Source organism: Lepus europaeus, chromosome 20 (genome assembly GCF_033115175.1).
Source record: "Lepus europaeus isolate LE1 chromosome 20, mLepTim1.pri, whole genome shotgun sequence".
NCBI classification, from domain to species: Eukaryota; Metazoa; Chordata; class Mammalia; order Lagomorpha; family Leporidae; genus Lepus; species Lepus europaeus.
The window spans coordinates 24,767,409-24,782,933 of record NC_084846.1 but is presented as its reverse complement, the minus strand read 5'-3'; the positions used below and the strand labels follow the sequence as shown (position 1 = coordinate 24,782,933).

General features: G+C 42.4%; 1 protein-coding gene across 2 annotated transcripts in view; it reads right to left on the bottom strand.

Moving 5' to 3' along the window:
• Positions 1 to 7,618, bottom strand: part of ABCB5 (ATP binding cassette subfamily B member 5) — a 115,347-nt gene extending 107,729 nt beyond the window's left edge. For both annotated transcript variants that reach the window (XM_062178620.1, XM_062178621.1), the window contains exons 1-2: positions 7,566 to 7,618; positions 1,773 to 1,830 (exon numbers count right to left, since the gene is read on the bottom strand). In XM_062178620.1, coding sequence (XP_062034604.1) covers positions 1,773 to 1,830; positions 7,566 to 7,618 — 111 coding nt within the window. The remainder of the gene's footprint in view (positions 1 to 1,772; positions 1,831 to 7,565) is intronic.
• Between the last annotated feature and the right edge of the window lie 7,907 nt (positions 7,619 to 15,525).

Genomic DNA, 15,525 nt, shown 5'->3' with positions numbered 1-15,525 from the left:
TCCAGGCCAGCTCTCTGCTGTGGCCTGGGAGTGCAGTGGAGGATGGCCCAAGTGCTTGGGCCCTGCACCCCATGGGAGACCAGGAGAAGCACCTGGATCCTGCCATCGGATCAGCACGGTGCGCTGGCTGCAGCGCGCCTACCGCGGCGGCCATTGGAGGGTGAACCAACGGCAAAAGGAAGACCTTTCTCTCTGTCTCTGTCTCTCTCACTGTCCACTCTGCCTGTCAAAAATAAATAAATAAATAAATAAATAAAAGTAAAAAAAAAATAAAAGATTTATTTATTTGGAAGAGTTACACAGAGAGAGAAGGAGAGGTGGTGGTGGTGGTGGTGGGGTCTTCCATCCTCCTAGTTCACTCCCCAGTTGGCCACAATGGCTGGAGCTGCGCCCATCTGAAGCCAGGAGTCACAAGCGTCTTCTGGGTTTCCCACGTGGGTTCAGGGGCCCGAGGACTTGGGCCATCTTCCACTGCTTTCCCAGGCCATAGCAGAGAGCTGGATCAGAATTGAAGCAGCGGGGACTTGAACTAGCACCCATATGGGATGCTGGCACTGCAAGCAGTGGCTTTACCCGCGGCACCACAGCACAGGCCCCCTCACGTGCACTTCTAATGACATGACACTGACAGCCAGGCTGAGAGAGACCAGAGTTGGCAAAGCTGATGTCCAGAAGCACATCTATGACAATGTTCCTTGGGGCATGTGGTTGGTTATGACAGTGGTTAAAATGCCTGTGCTCCGCCGGTGCCGCGGCTCACTAGGCTAATCCTCCGCCTTGCGGCGCTGGCACACCGGGTTCTAGTCCCGGTTGGGGCGCTGGATTCTGTCCCGGTTGCCCCTCTTCCAGGCCAGCTCTCTGCTGTGGCCAGGGAGTGCAGTGGAGGATGGCCCAAGTGCTTGGGCCCTGCACCTCATGGGAGACCAGGAGAAGCACCTGGCTCCTGGATTCGGATCAGCGCGGTGTGCCGGCCGCAGCGTGCCAGCCGCGGCGGCCATTGGAAGGTGAACCAACAGCAAAAGAAGACCTTTCTCTCTGTCTCTCTCATTGTCCACACTCTGCCTGTCAAAAAAAAAAAAAAATGCCTGTGCCCATGCGGGAATGCCTGGCTTTGATGTACGGCTCAGTTTCCTAGGAGCTTCCTGCTACAGGGGATTCTGGGAGGCAGTGGTGATAGTTCAGGTAGTTGGCTTCTGAGACAAAGATTGAGTCCCCAGCTCTTGGCTTCGAGAGCCTGGCCTGGGTTTTGGGGGGCATTTAGGAAGTGAATCAGTGGGTGGGGTTGCTGTGTGCCTCTCAATTTTTTTTGAAAGAAAATATTTCTTGAATATAATCTCAAAGAAGTGGACTGACACATTTTATGATACTTACACTTTACAAATATTTAATTACTTTCTATTTCAAAAAGATTATAACACTTTTAAAATAGGAACAGCAACACCTATCAGGTGTAGAAGCATTGGAAAATACTGAAACACAAACACAGATAGCAAAAGTCACTCATAATTCCCCACCATTCAGAAATAACCTCTACTAACAATTATACATAATGCACACACTTCTGTTTAAGTTGATAATTGTATGGGTGTTGTGCTGTTTTTTTCTTTATCTCATTATGAAGCTTGAGCTTTTATCCTATTGGAAATTACATGTCAATGAATTTTTTTTTTTAATTTCCTTCCCCTCTATCCACTAAACACAGTTACTCTATGTACTGCTGGTAATTCCATAGAATTTTCTGATGGAGAGATTTTCTCACTGGGTACACTTACTATCTCAACACATCCAACAGCTTGTTTTCTGATGTTAGACAATTGTTCTTGTGGTGTCCTGGAAATTAAATGTTTAAGAGGAAAAAATTACAATGTGAGTATAACTTCAACATTTCCAAGTTAACGATCTGCAAAGCTGTCAGCTATCACTCGTGGCAGCAAATTTATACCAACACTGAAATTTTTGAAACAAATTTAATGATTAACAGTACAAAAATTTTAGAATAATCACTGGGAGAATAAGTTGTCGCTTGCTGTCTCTAAGTTTATTAGGGTAGCAAGTGATGACATCCATCTGGAATGGAGTTTTTAAAAACTGTGACAAAACACACATAACACAGAGTTTACCCTCTTAACTTTTTTTAAACGTCCAATCAGCCCAACAAGTGCATTCATGTGTTGTGGCACTCTCACCACCCACCATTCATCCATAAAGCTCTCTTCGTCTTGCAAAACTTGAAGCTCTATACTCATCAAACAACAGTTCCTCATTTGCTCCTCCCGTCAGTCTCTGGCAACCACTATTTTAATTTTTATCTCTATGAGTCTGACTACTCCAGCTATCTCACAGAGGGGGAGCCAGACAGCATTTGATTGGCCTAATGTCTTCAGGGTTCATCCTTGTATTATTTTCTTGGCGTAATGTCTGCTCTGTTCATCCATGTTGTAGTGTGTGTGAGAATTTCCCTCCTCTTTATGGCTGAGCACTATTCCAGGAGATGCGTTTGCCATGTTTTCTGTATGCATTCATCAGTCCATACACACTAAGACCGATACCACATTTTGGCTATTCTTAATAATGCAGCTGTTATTACAGGTGTACAAGAGATGGTGACTTTTTGTTTTCAATTATCTGGAGTATTTATTCAGAATCTTCTGAGAGTGACCGCACCATTTTCAATTCTCACCCAACAGTGCACAAGAGTTCCTGTTTCTTCACATCCTCACCAACACTTGTTTGCCTTCCTTCTCTCTCACTCTCATTGTCATTCTTAAAGGTATGAAGTGGTGGATTAAGGTTTTTAACCTTTTGTCACGAAATGCTCCAGAGAATTAGTAAATGAATCTGTTAAGGATGCATCAAATAAATATACCTTGCATTTTGTCCCCAATTTGGAAATGTCACTTCTTAGCTTATAGTGTATGGAGATCCAAATGAAAGTTTGTAAATCTTAACCATTGATTTCCTTGGAAATTTGTCCATCCAACACACACATACACACCTGAAAGATTGAACTTCCATCTCTTCATCTCCAGTTTTGTAACATCCTGTTCTGACAGTTTTGATAACCGACAAGCAACTGAATTTTATTCCAACTCAGGTTAATAATTTACTTGCGTACAGCCCAATTCACTCTAGGGTGATGCATACACACAAAAAGTGCTTTTAAAAGTCCAATAATCTCTTTCCTTACCCCCAAATGCAGATTTTAATTTTTCATGACCCAGGGACAACCATTTCTAACTTCCCCCTGACTTTCATGGAAAGCTCTAGAAGGCAGCTTGGGTCTTCCATGGCTCTTTTCCACTAGTGTAAGAGCAACAGTGGACAGGTGGGCGCCCTGCACTGCTCTCAGGCCACGCCCCCTGGCACCAAGTGTTGTCCGGCAACAGCGGAGAGGTGGAGCCTGGGGCCAGCATACTGGTGCAGTGGAAACCCAAGGGCCCAGCTCCCAGGTCTAGTGCGCCCAGTGCTGGTTTGCAAACTGGCGTTGACTAGCCCAGCACTTCCATTTCATTAATAAAAACCAGACAAGCCCAAATTCTGCTTCCAGCTTCAAATGAATTTCCTCCCCCAAGTAAAATCCCCATTTTTCAAGGCCAGACCCAAGACCTGTCTCATACAGTGCTTTAGAGGGTTTATCCAACTGCAGCAGCCAATGCCTGGAGCTGTGTTCTCTCACAATGCTTTCTCCCATCCTCTCCAGTTTACAGTCATCCAAAAGAAATTACGTGTAGCTGTCTCAGGTCCTCATGAGGTCGCCTCTCCATGCCAGCGTCCTGCGTGGTAGGGCAGAGATGTTGCAATCTGCTGTTGTCTTCCCACTGACCTCTTAACCTGGATCAGCCAGCGCCGTTATCATGTGGACCCCGGTGAGGCCAGACATGCTGGTGTTGTGACCATTTGAAAGGTGAGGAAGGTGAGAAAACAGCCTCGCGTAGGTAGCTAGTGCTGGAACTTGAGTCTGATTCCAGACCCTGAACTATTATTATCCAGTTATAAAGCTGCCTGTGAAATATATGCTGGAGACATGATTTATTTGTCTCACAGATAATGCTTACATTCACAAATGTAACCTGAAATAAGTCTGTCCTCTCACCACCTCCTACACCAGCATTCTAGGGCACAGAATTTAGAGAATCTATTTTGAATTTATGAAGAAAAGTTCAGAAAGTCTGACCGAAACTTGAGGGAGAATTTACTTTGGGAAAATAATAACAACATCAGAATAGTAAAGGAAAGCTATGGGGTGTGGAATCCAGTTCTTTTGTTTTTTGTAATATTCCCAACATTGTTATCTTGTGTGGTTTTGAGAAGAGCCATGAGTTCGACCATTTTGAAAAATACTATGGAAGTTCCTGAGAAAACTAAAAATAGGATCATTGTGTGATCCAGCTTTCGGGATATATACCCCAGTGAATCGAATTCAGCTTGCCAAAAAGATATCTGCACTCATGCACCCACTGCAGCATATGTCGATATGCTGCAACAGTGTCAATATGGAGTCAACCTAAGGGTTCATCAACAGATGAATGGGTAAGAAGAAATGTGCTATATACACAATGTTAATACTGTTCAGCCCTTAAAAAGATGAAGGTTCTGTCATTTGTGACAACATAGGTGAGCCTGAAGACTGTTATGCTGAGTGATCTAAGTGAGACACAAAAGCCTCATGTCCTCACTTACATGTGTAACCTAAAACAGTCAACTTAAGAGAATCAGAGAGAAGAATGATGCTTCCATGAGCCTGGGGAGTGAGGGGAGTAGGAAGACACTGGTCAAAGGTGCAGTGTTGCAGTTAGGAGGAATATTAATGATAAGTATTTAAGGTGATGGCATGTTAGTTAGCTGGGTTCCATCATCCTACACTATACAAAATGAGGGTATCTTTAAAAAAATTCAAGAAAAATGCATAGCATGAATAAGTGCATGGATTTCCAGGTTTTTTTTTTTTGCACTGTAATAAACTTATCTTCTTTAAAATATGCATATTTAAAATTTTTATTTGAAAGACACAGAGAGAGCTTCCATTAACTGATTCACTCCCCAAATGCCTAGCATAACCTCAACTGGAAAAGACTGAAGCCAGGAGCCCGGAACTCAATTCAGGTTCTCCATGTGGGTGTCAGGGACCCAAGTACCAGGGCCATCACCTACTGCCTCCCTGGGTGCACGTTCAGGAGGAAGTTGGAATTTGAAGTGGACTCAAGACTTGAACTCAGTCACTCTGATGTGGGGTGTGGGATTCCAAGCAGTATCTTCACTGCTGAGTCAAATACCTGGCCCTATACTTACTGTTTAATGCCATTTTCCACAACCTTATTGAAGTACCTTTGTGTATCATTACATTACTGTGTAACTTGTAATAAAATATAGTTATAATTTGTCCATTAAAATAAAATTTAAAAATTAAAAGTAATAAATACACTATAAAACTTAAAAAAAATGTTCCCAAGGGGAATTTGCTTTAGCTTTAAGGGTTCCAGACCTCCAAGGAAGTGGCATGGAAAGCTCACCCTCTGTGGCTATTTTCTGTGTTAATGAATCACTTGAGCTACAGGGGTTCTCCCCTGTTTTATAGCCCATACGTTCAGTAACAAAAGAATCAGAATGCAGTATTTTCTTTTATTAAATGTACCCAGATGGAATGAAGGCTCCATAGAGAACGGAAATAAAAAATGGAGGCATCTTTCCTCTATAGCCTAGTAAGTGACAAGAAATTCAGGAGAGAGATGGGAAGCACTCAATTAGTAAGTCTTTTTGTTAGAATACTTCCTAAAGTCACCCTTAACCATTCAAAGCATAGATTATGCCAAAGTTTAGAGAAATGCAAACAGAATTACTAGTTTTGGAAAAAGTTCTAGACATTTTTATTGTAGCTATGAAAACAATAAGCTGTATCTGAAGGTGTAGGAGAATACTCTTACCACAATGAGGCTTCACCTCACCCTGGTTAGAATGGCTTTCATACAGTAATCAACAAACAACAAATGCTAGCGAGGATGTGAGGAAAAAGATTCCCTAATCCACTGTTGGTGGGAATGCAAACTGGTAAAACAACTATGGAAGACAATTTGGAGATACCTCAGAAATATGAATATAGTCCTACCATACGACCAGCCATCCCACTCCTCAGATTTTACCTAAGGGAAATGAAATCCACAAATAAAAGAGTTTTCTGCACCTCCACATTTATTGCAGCTCTATTCACAATAGCTAAGACATGGAATCAATCTAAATGCCTGTCAACAGAAGACTGGATAAAGAAATTATGGGATATGTACTCTATGGAATACTACACAGCAGTAAAAAAAAAAAGAAATCCTGTCATTTTCAATAAAAATGGATGAATCTGGAAAACATAAGCCAATCCCAAAGGGACAAATATCATATGTTCTCCCTGATCTATGACAAATAACAGAGCACCTAAAAGGAAACCTGTAGAGGTGAAATTGACACCATAAGAAGCAATGACTTGAACAGCCCTTGTCTTGCCTGTCGAGGAACAGTTTATTATCTTATTATTTTTTTTTTTACTATTTTCTTTTTCTACTTAATACCATTGGTTGAACTCTTAACACAGAACTGTACAGTTCGGTGCACATTCCCACAGACTTACCCTTAAGGGTAAAGCTAAAAACTTGCGATGGGGCTCCAGATCCCACTAAGCTGGGCGATACTAATGCCATCTTACATGTTAAAGTGATCATATTAAGTGTGCAATTGATCATATAGATAGGATTGTCAGAGGGATCACATAAATAAGACCAAGTGTCTGATAATAACAGTAGATAGAATTAAAAAGGAGAGAATATTCCAACATGAGAAGCAGTCCACACAGCAGACTCAAAGAATGACAAATACCCTAAACAGTACTCTGACCTCAGAATCAGTCCTTAAGGCATTTGGATCTGGCTGAAAACCCCATGAGAGCATTTCAGGCATGGAAAGCGAAGGCACTGTGGCAAAAAATGATCCACATGAAGGATCTCTGTGAGTGAGACCCCAGTGGAAAGAAGAGGCCATCAAAGAAGGATGTACTTTCCTCTGAAGGGAGGAGAGGACTTTTGCTTTGCTTATGGCCCTGTCTAAATACTGATGGAGTCTATGGACGCAAAAGGCTTCCATAGGCTAGGCAGCTCATGACAAGAGCCTTGGGTGATCGCTGACGTCATAAATAAGACTGTTAATTGTTAAATCAACAACAGAAGTCACTGTGCACTTACTCCCCATGTAGGACCTCTGTCCTTAATGAGTTGTACTATGAGTATTAATTGCAAAACTGGTTTTCAAACAGTACTTTATACTCTGTGTGTCTGTGTGGGTACAAATTATGGACATCTTTACTTAGTATAGAGTTGCTCTTCTGTATATAAAGGTAATTAAAAATGAATCTTAATGAAGAATGGGATGGGAAAGGGATTAGGAAGTGGGACGAGAGTGGGGGTGGGAGGGCAAGTATGGGGGAAGAACCACTATATTCCTAAAGTTGTACCTATGAAATTTGTATTCATTAAATAAAATCTTTCTAAAAAAAAGAATACTCTTAGTAGAATTTAGACAAATCTTACCCATTTCTCTGATCCATTTCTTGCATCTCTTCAGTGCTTTCAAAACTTGCCATCCAGTTTACAGTTTAATTCTTCTGAAATAGCATATTAACAAATATTCATCTTTGTATGAATTTTGTCATGCACACAGCATTCCTTACACCCTTAACAGCTTCCGCAAAAGCTAGCTGCTGGGAATTTCATTCTGTCCACGTCCCAACCCAGCTGAAGTTTCTGGCTACATAGTTCCCTGTTCAGATCTTGTCGTTGAATGGATAACTTCTTTCCTTCATTCTGGACTTAGATTTGGAGCTAATGAACATTTTAGAAGTAGAATAAAAAGAAACCAGATTCCATGGGAAATGCATGACTTATTGGCATACTGAATTGTATTCCCACTCTGCCACTGATATGATTGTAATTGGTTCAAACTTTTTAAACACATTTTTAAAAGTTTGTTTATTTACTTGAAAGGCAGAATGGAAAGAGAGAGAGGGAGAGAGAGAGAGGGAGAGAGAGAGAGAGAGAGACTCTTCCATCTACTGCTTCACTCCCCAAATGCTTATGACAGTTATGTCTGCACCAGGTCTAAGCCAGGAACCTGAAACTTAATTCAGCTCCTCACATGCATGGCAGGGGTTCAAGTACTTGAGCCTTTACTGGTTGCCTCCACCGATTACATGGGCAGGAAGCTTGGTTGGAAGGGAGTAGCTGGGATTTGAACCCAGCACTCTCCTATAGCATGTGGGCATCCCAAATGGCAGCTTAACCTTCTGTGCCAAAATGCCTGCCCTGATAAAAGCTCTTAAGCTCCTTCATACTCAGTGATTTTCCATAACAAACTAATGAAGTAGTTTCTGTTAGAAACAGCTTGAGGGAGTAGGGGCTTTTAATTAATGAAAATTAAATAAATTAGAACTTCCCCCATGTGTGGGTTAACTGTCACAAAAATTTGGACTACTTTGAATACCCACTTGTCATTACAGCTCTCTTAACCATCATGTATTCTTCCTTCCATCAGACGCTACTCAAGGGTCTTAGCTATCCTGACATCACAGTGATGTTGATAAATTATCACTTTGTTAGTTGCACGAAGAGATGTTTGTCACTCAATTTCTTTTCCAGGCCATATAACATATTGTACTATACTGAGGTGATTATAAGATACGGATTTGAACTCTGGAGTGAAATTACTAATGAATTAGATAGTACCTAAGCTTCTGAAATAGTTAATCAGCTTTCAGTTAGTAAGGATCTCCATGAATGAATGAGTCCCTATGGGTCAGAAATGCTTTTCATAACAGGAAGGAAGGTATGGCGCAAATAAAGCCACCTTTTCATATATTTTCCCTTTCATAGAAGTCACTGGTCAGAACATCCCCAATAATTTGTGTAAGAAAGATAATAAAATAGAAAAAGTAATAAAATGATTGACAACATTTATATTACATTTACATTTATAAACATTAACAATTATATATTTAATAAAACTCCTAAGTCCAGAAAAAGAAATCCTAGCAGTTAAGGCTCACCTTGGCATGTGTGTGCTCTGTTGTCCCTTCACACCAAGCTCAAGGGCAGTTTCTGTCCTCAGCAGTAGCTGAGTGTACGTTTGGAACTGTGCTTTGCCAAACTTGTTTGCTGATCGCTCTGTGATGTCTGAGGACGACACTGATGAATTTCTCAGGAAGGTACACCGTGCTCTTCATGTCAGACTGCACTCGAGGAACAACACGAACACAGGAAACCCAGTGAGCCAGAGAAACTCTCTTTTTGAAAACACTTTTCTTTTTCAGTTCTCCATGCCTAATTTTTTATTGTTTAGTCACACAATGTATTTTAACACTTTGGTGTTTATTTATTTTAATTTTATTTGAAAGGCAGAAACACAGAGAATGAGAGAGGAGAGAGATGGGGAGAGAAAGAGAGAGAGAGAGAGAGATTGATTTTCCATCCTCTGGTTCATTCCCCAAATGTCCACAATAGCCTCGACAAGGCCAGGCTGAAGCCAGGAGCCTGGCACTCCAATCAGGTCTCTCATTTGGATGGGAGGAGCCTAAGTACTTGTGGCATCACCTCCCAGGGTGTACATTAGCAGGAAGCGAGAATCAGAAGCCAAAACAGAATTTGAACCCACACACTCTGATATCGGATGTGGGCTTCCCAAGTGGCATCTTAACTGATGGGCCAAACGCCCACTTCCATAATGTCTTTTTGGCCAGTTAGCAGAGTAAGTAATTATAACAGGCAAACTAAATGTCTTTACTAAGCCCATGGTGCACTTGCAGGACAAAGCCGAAGTTGTGCTTGATGTACAACCTAGATTCTATTACTTTATTGGCTCTAAAATGATCACGTCTTCAGATTTCCTCATTTTCTTTGCTAATACCTATATTATGTTCAGTGACACACTCAGCCTTATGTTACAACTCCTAGTTATCCTATTAGATAATATTCCTTCCTGAAGCAATTGCAAAAAGCATTAAGTTTATATGATGCACTGGCTACCAGTTTATTGGAACTGAGACTTGCTTTTCCTAAGGAACTCATATGCTTTCTTTCCTTTCCTCTCTACTACAATTCACTACTTAGTGTGGTACCAAGATCAGTAGCAAAGGTATTGTCTGAGACCTTGCAAGCAATGCATACTTTTTTTAATAATTTTTTTTTATTTGAAAGGCAGAGTTGCAGGGGGGAGAGAGAAGGAGAGAGAGAGTGAGAGAGAGAGTGAGAAAGAAAAAACAAAGAGAAAGAAAAAGAAAGAGAAAGTGAGAAAGAGAGAAAGAGAGAGAGAAAGAGAGAAAGAGACAGAGAAAGAGAGAAAGGAAGGAAGGAAGGAAGGAAGGAAGGAAGGAAGGAAGGAAGGAAGGAAGGAAGGAAACGAAACTCTTGGTTGCAACGACCAAGACTGGGCCAGGCTGAAGCCAGGAGCCAGGAGCTTCATCTGGGTCTCCCATGTGAGTGCTACAGCCCAAGCACTTGGGCCATCTTCTGCTGCTTTCCCAGGTGCATTAACAGGGAGTTGGATCAAAAGCAGAGTAGTGGAGACCCAAACTGGTGCCCATATAGGATGTTGGCGCTGCAGTGGCAGTTTAACCTGCTGTACCACAGCACTGGTTCCTGGAATGCAGACTTTTTTTCTTTTCTTTTTCTTTTTCTTTTTTTTTTTTTTGACAGGCAGAGTTAGAGAGAGAGAGAGAGAGACAGAGAGAAAGGTCTTCCTTCTGTTGGTTCACCCCCCAAATGGCTGCTACGGTCAGCATGCTGCGCCAATCTAAAGCCAGGAGCCAGGTGCTTCCTCCTGGTCTCCCATGCAGGTGCAGGGCCCAAGCACTTGGGCCATCCTCCACTGCCTTCCTGGACTACAGCAGAGAGCTGGACTGGAAGAGGAGCAACCTGGACAGAACCCGGTGCCCCAACCGGGACTAGAACCCGGGGTGCCAGCGCCGCAGGTGGAGGATTAGCCTAGTGAGCCGCAGTGCTGGCCAGAATGCAGACTTTTAAAAAAGTCTTTTAATTGTGTTAAAATATACGTAAACATGGCCGGCGCCGCGGCTCACTAGGCTAATCCTCCGCCTTGCGGCATCGGCACACCGGGTTCTAGTCCCGGTCGGGGCACCGGATTCTGTCCCGGTTGCCCCTCTTCCAGGCCAGCTCTCTGCTGTGGCCAGGGAGTGCAGTGGAGGATGGCCCAAGTGCTTGGGCCCTGCACCCCATGGGAGACCAGGATAAACACCTGGCTCCTGCCATCAGATCAGCACGGTGCGCCGGCCGCAGCGCGCTACCGCGGTGGCCATTGGAGGGTGAACCAACGGCAACGGAAGACCTTTCTCTCTGTCTCTCTCTCACTGTCCACTCTGCCTGTCAAAAAAAAAAATTAAAAAAAATATACGTAGACACAAAATTTAACATTTTAGTTTACATTGTGGCTTTTAGTCCACAATTCAGTGGCATGGAGCACATAAATGTGCTGTGAAATTGTCATCACCATCCATCTCCAGAACTTTCTCATCTTCCCAAAAGGAAAATTGGTGCCCATTAGACAACAAGTAACTACTTTCGAAACAAGTCTAATCGATCCTTTTCTCACTTTTGATTGGATTTGTTTTTGTTATTGAGTTGTCTAAATTCCCTATAAATTTTTCCGGCTGTCTCCTCATTGGAAACATACCTTGCAAGTATTTTCTTCCATTATGTTGGCTGCCTTTTGGTGCTGTTGTTTCCTTTGCTATGCAGAAACCGTTGAGTTTGATGCAGTCCCACTGTCTGTGCTTCGGTTGCCTGTGTTTTGGTGCTGTACTTGAGGAATCATTGCCAAGGCCTGTGTAAAGGGGGCATTTCCCCTGTATTTTCCTCTACCAGTCATACGGTTTCAGGTCTTAACTGTAATCAATTTTGAATTCACTTTTGCAAGTGTTGTCAGATGCGGCACTGCTTCGTCTTTCACGTGTAGATACCCAGTTTCCCCACCAGCATTGTTGAGACTGTCCTTTTCTCCTTGGGTGTTCCTGGACCTTATTGAAGATCAGCTGGCCGTGTGTATGCAGATTTATGTTTATAGTTTGTTCATCTTAATTTCTGAATAATCTTTCATCATTTCATTTTCCATTACACTAGTGGTGGGCATTTGTGTCATTCCTGGGCTCGTTATGCAAAACATTGTGATGAAAATTATTGTATGCGTTTTTTGGGGGAACATGCTAGAGTCAGTCACCATATCCACTGATTCTGCATCTGTGGATTCAACCTGCTGCAGCTCATGTACTGTGTGGTTAGGCCCATGTTGGAAACATCTGTATTGAACATGTACAGACTTATTTTTCTTGTCATCATTCGCTAAACAAACACAGTATCACAGCTATTAAGCATTCTCATTGTGTTTGGGATTATAAGCAATCTAGAGATGGTTTAAAGTATATAGGAGGATGCTGTAGGTTATAGGCAAACACTGTGCCATTTTATATAAAGGACTTAATGAAGCTTGGTATCTTCAGGGACTCCTGAACCTGGTCCCTCATGGATACCAAGGGTTTACTGCACCTATTTTGGTGGAGATATACAAAGGGGAAATTACAAGGTCAGAGGGTATGCTTATGTTCAACGTCTGTTGAGAAAGCCAGTTCATCGATGTGCTTATGCCACTGTTGACATCCACCAGTAGTGTTTGAGAGACCCACTTGCTCCACCTTCTAACATTTTTGTCCTTCTGAGTCTTTTTCAGTTTGTTCATTATGGTGGTGTAATGGTATCACACCAAGGTGATATTGCTTTTTCCCAATAACTTATGAAAATGAGCATGTTTTCAGATGTCTATTGCGTATTTGAACTGTGTGTGTATGTGTGTGTGTGATGTGCCTGTTCAAGTCTTTTGCTCTTTACTGTGTGATGCTACCTGCATTTTAATTGATTTATACGAGTATTTTAGGTGGACTGTAGTGATGCAGAGAGTGAGGTGACCAACAGCAAGAAATAGAGAGACAGAGAGATCTTCATGCACTGGTTCCCTCCCCAAATGCCCACAACAACCAGGGCTGGGCTAGTCTAAGCCAGGAGCCAGGAACTCGGTCCAGATATTCCATGTGGATAGTAGGGACCCAAGTACTTCGGCCATCATCTGTTGCCTCTCAGGGTGAGTACTAGCAGGATACTGCATGGGAAGCAGAGAGGGGAATTTATCCAAACCACTCTGATATGGAATGTAGGCATCATAAGCAGTGGCGCTTAACCTGTGTGGCTGTACCACAACGCCCACTCCCGTGACTGTGTTTTCAGATTCATCTATGTTGCTGCAGATAGGTATCTGTAACTAATGCCTTTCTAACATCAAGTAATATTCCATTGTATGGGTGGACTGAAATTTGCTTTATCAGTCATCTATTGTTGGACATTTGAGTTATTTCCAGGATTTTTCTGTTATCATTCAAGCTGCTCTGAATGTTTTAGTGTAAGTGTTTGAGTACACGTGTTTTCATTTCTCTTGGGTAAATTCCCATGAGAAACTGCCAACTCTTTTCTAAAGTGGTCACACCATTGAAATTGCAGTTAAAATCTATATAAATAGATACATTATTGCAAAAGTAAGGGTTGAAGTAATTAATAGTGATTGTAAAAATCAGTAATTCCCAATACAAAGACATTTTTATTTATTTATTTGAAAGTCAGAATTACAAAGAAGGAGAAGCAGAAGTAGAGAGAGAGAGAGAGAGAGAGAGAGATCTTCCATCTGGTGGTTCTCTTTCCACAATGGTCAGGGTTGGACCAGGCCAAACCCAGCAGCCAGGAGCTTCATCTGGGTCTCCCACGTGCGTATAGGGCCAAGACTTGGGCCATCTTCTGATGCTTTCCCAGGTGCATCAGCAGGGACCTGGCTCAAAAGTGTAGCAGCTGGGACTTGAACCAGTGCCCAAATGGGATGCTGGTGCTGTAGACAGTGGCTTTACCCACTTATACCACAGTGCCAGCCCCTAGAAAGAAATTATTAGATAATTCAAATTAGTTGCCAAAATAAATTTGATTATTAATAGAAGAAAATGCACTGTAGCTAGATTTAAAAAATTACAAATAATTATTACATGACTAGAAAGATGAATTATAATAAAATCAAAATGGCATTTTAAAATTTTTTTATAGAATTACTAGATACTAACATTCATAGTAGATAATCTCATAAAACATATTTTATTTTTAACTTTTAAACTATATAGGTGTCATGAGTTCATTCAAGAAAAAAATGTTGTTTGGGGCCAGCGCCGTGGCTCAACAGGCTAATCCTCCGCCTAGCGGCACCGCATACCGGGTTCTAGTCCCGGTCAGGGCGCCGGATTCTGTCCCGGTTGCCCCTCTTCCAGGCCAGCTCTCTGCTATGGCCCGGGAGTGCAGTAGAGGATGGCCCAAGTGCTTGGGCCCTGCACCCCATGGGAGACCAGGAGAAGCACCTGGCTCCTGCCTTCGATCAGCACGGTGTGCCGGCTGCAGCGGCCATTGGAGGGTGAACCAACAGCAAAGGAAGACTTTTCTCTCTGTCTCTCTCTCTCTCTCTCACTGTCCACTCTGTCTGTCAAAAAATAAAAAAAAAAAAGATGTTGTTTGGAAAGAACTAAGAGCAGAATATCAGTTTCTTACCTTAAATTTCCTGAAGATGAAAAAAAACCCAATTCTACACATTTTCAGACATAAGACTATATGAAGGAGAGAAAATAGCAGGAAAAAGTTCTTTGTGTTTCACTCATCTCAGTTAAATATCTCTTGAGTTGAGAGATGTACTGTGCACTGACTGCAGGAACTGTGAGAAGCTATGTTTGGAATGTTGTGGTTCTTTGCTATTTGTCAGCTTTCTAAATTTTCATTATCATTTCAATAAACATATACAATTATCATTTTATACTGGAAGTCCATACTATGATTTAATTTCCAGCAAACTATCAATTTTATCAGATAACATTTTGGCATTGGTACAAAGTATATATATATATATGTATATTCATAAAATGTATTCAAAGTACCTTCAGTAATGGGGCAGCATGAAGGAATAAAAGGTTATTTTTTTTTTTGACAGGCAGAGTGGATAGTGAGAGAGAGAGAGAGAGAGAGAGAGAGAGAAAGGTCTTCCTTTTTGCCGTTGGTTCACCCTCCAATGGCCGCCACGGCCGGTGCGCTGCGGCCGGCACACCGCGCTGATCGGAAGCCAGGAGCCAGGTGCTTCTCCTGGTCTCCAATGCAGGTGCAGGGCCCAAGCACTTGGGCCATCCTCCACTGCCTTCCCGGGCCATAGCAGAGAGCTGGCCTGGAAGAGGGGCAACTGGGACAGAATCCGGCACCCCGACCGGGACTAGAATCTGGTGTGCTGGCGCCGCAGGCAGAGGATTAGCCTGTTGAGCCATGGTGCCGGCCTAAAAGGTTATTTTTTTAAGATTTATTTATTTGGAAGACAGTGAAAGAGAGAGAGGGAGAGCCAGTGAAAGAGAGAGCAAGAGAGATCTTC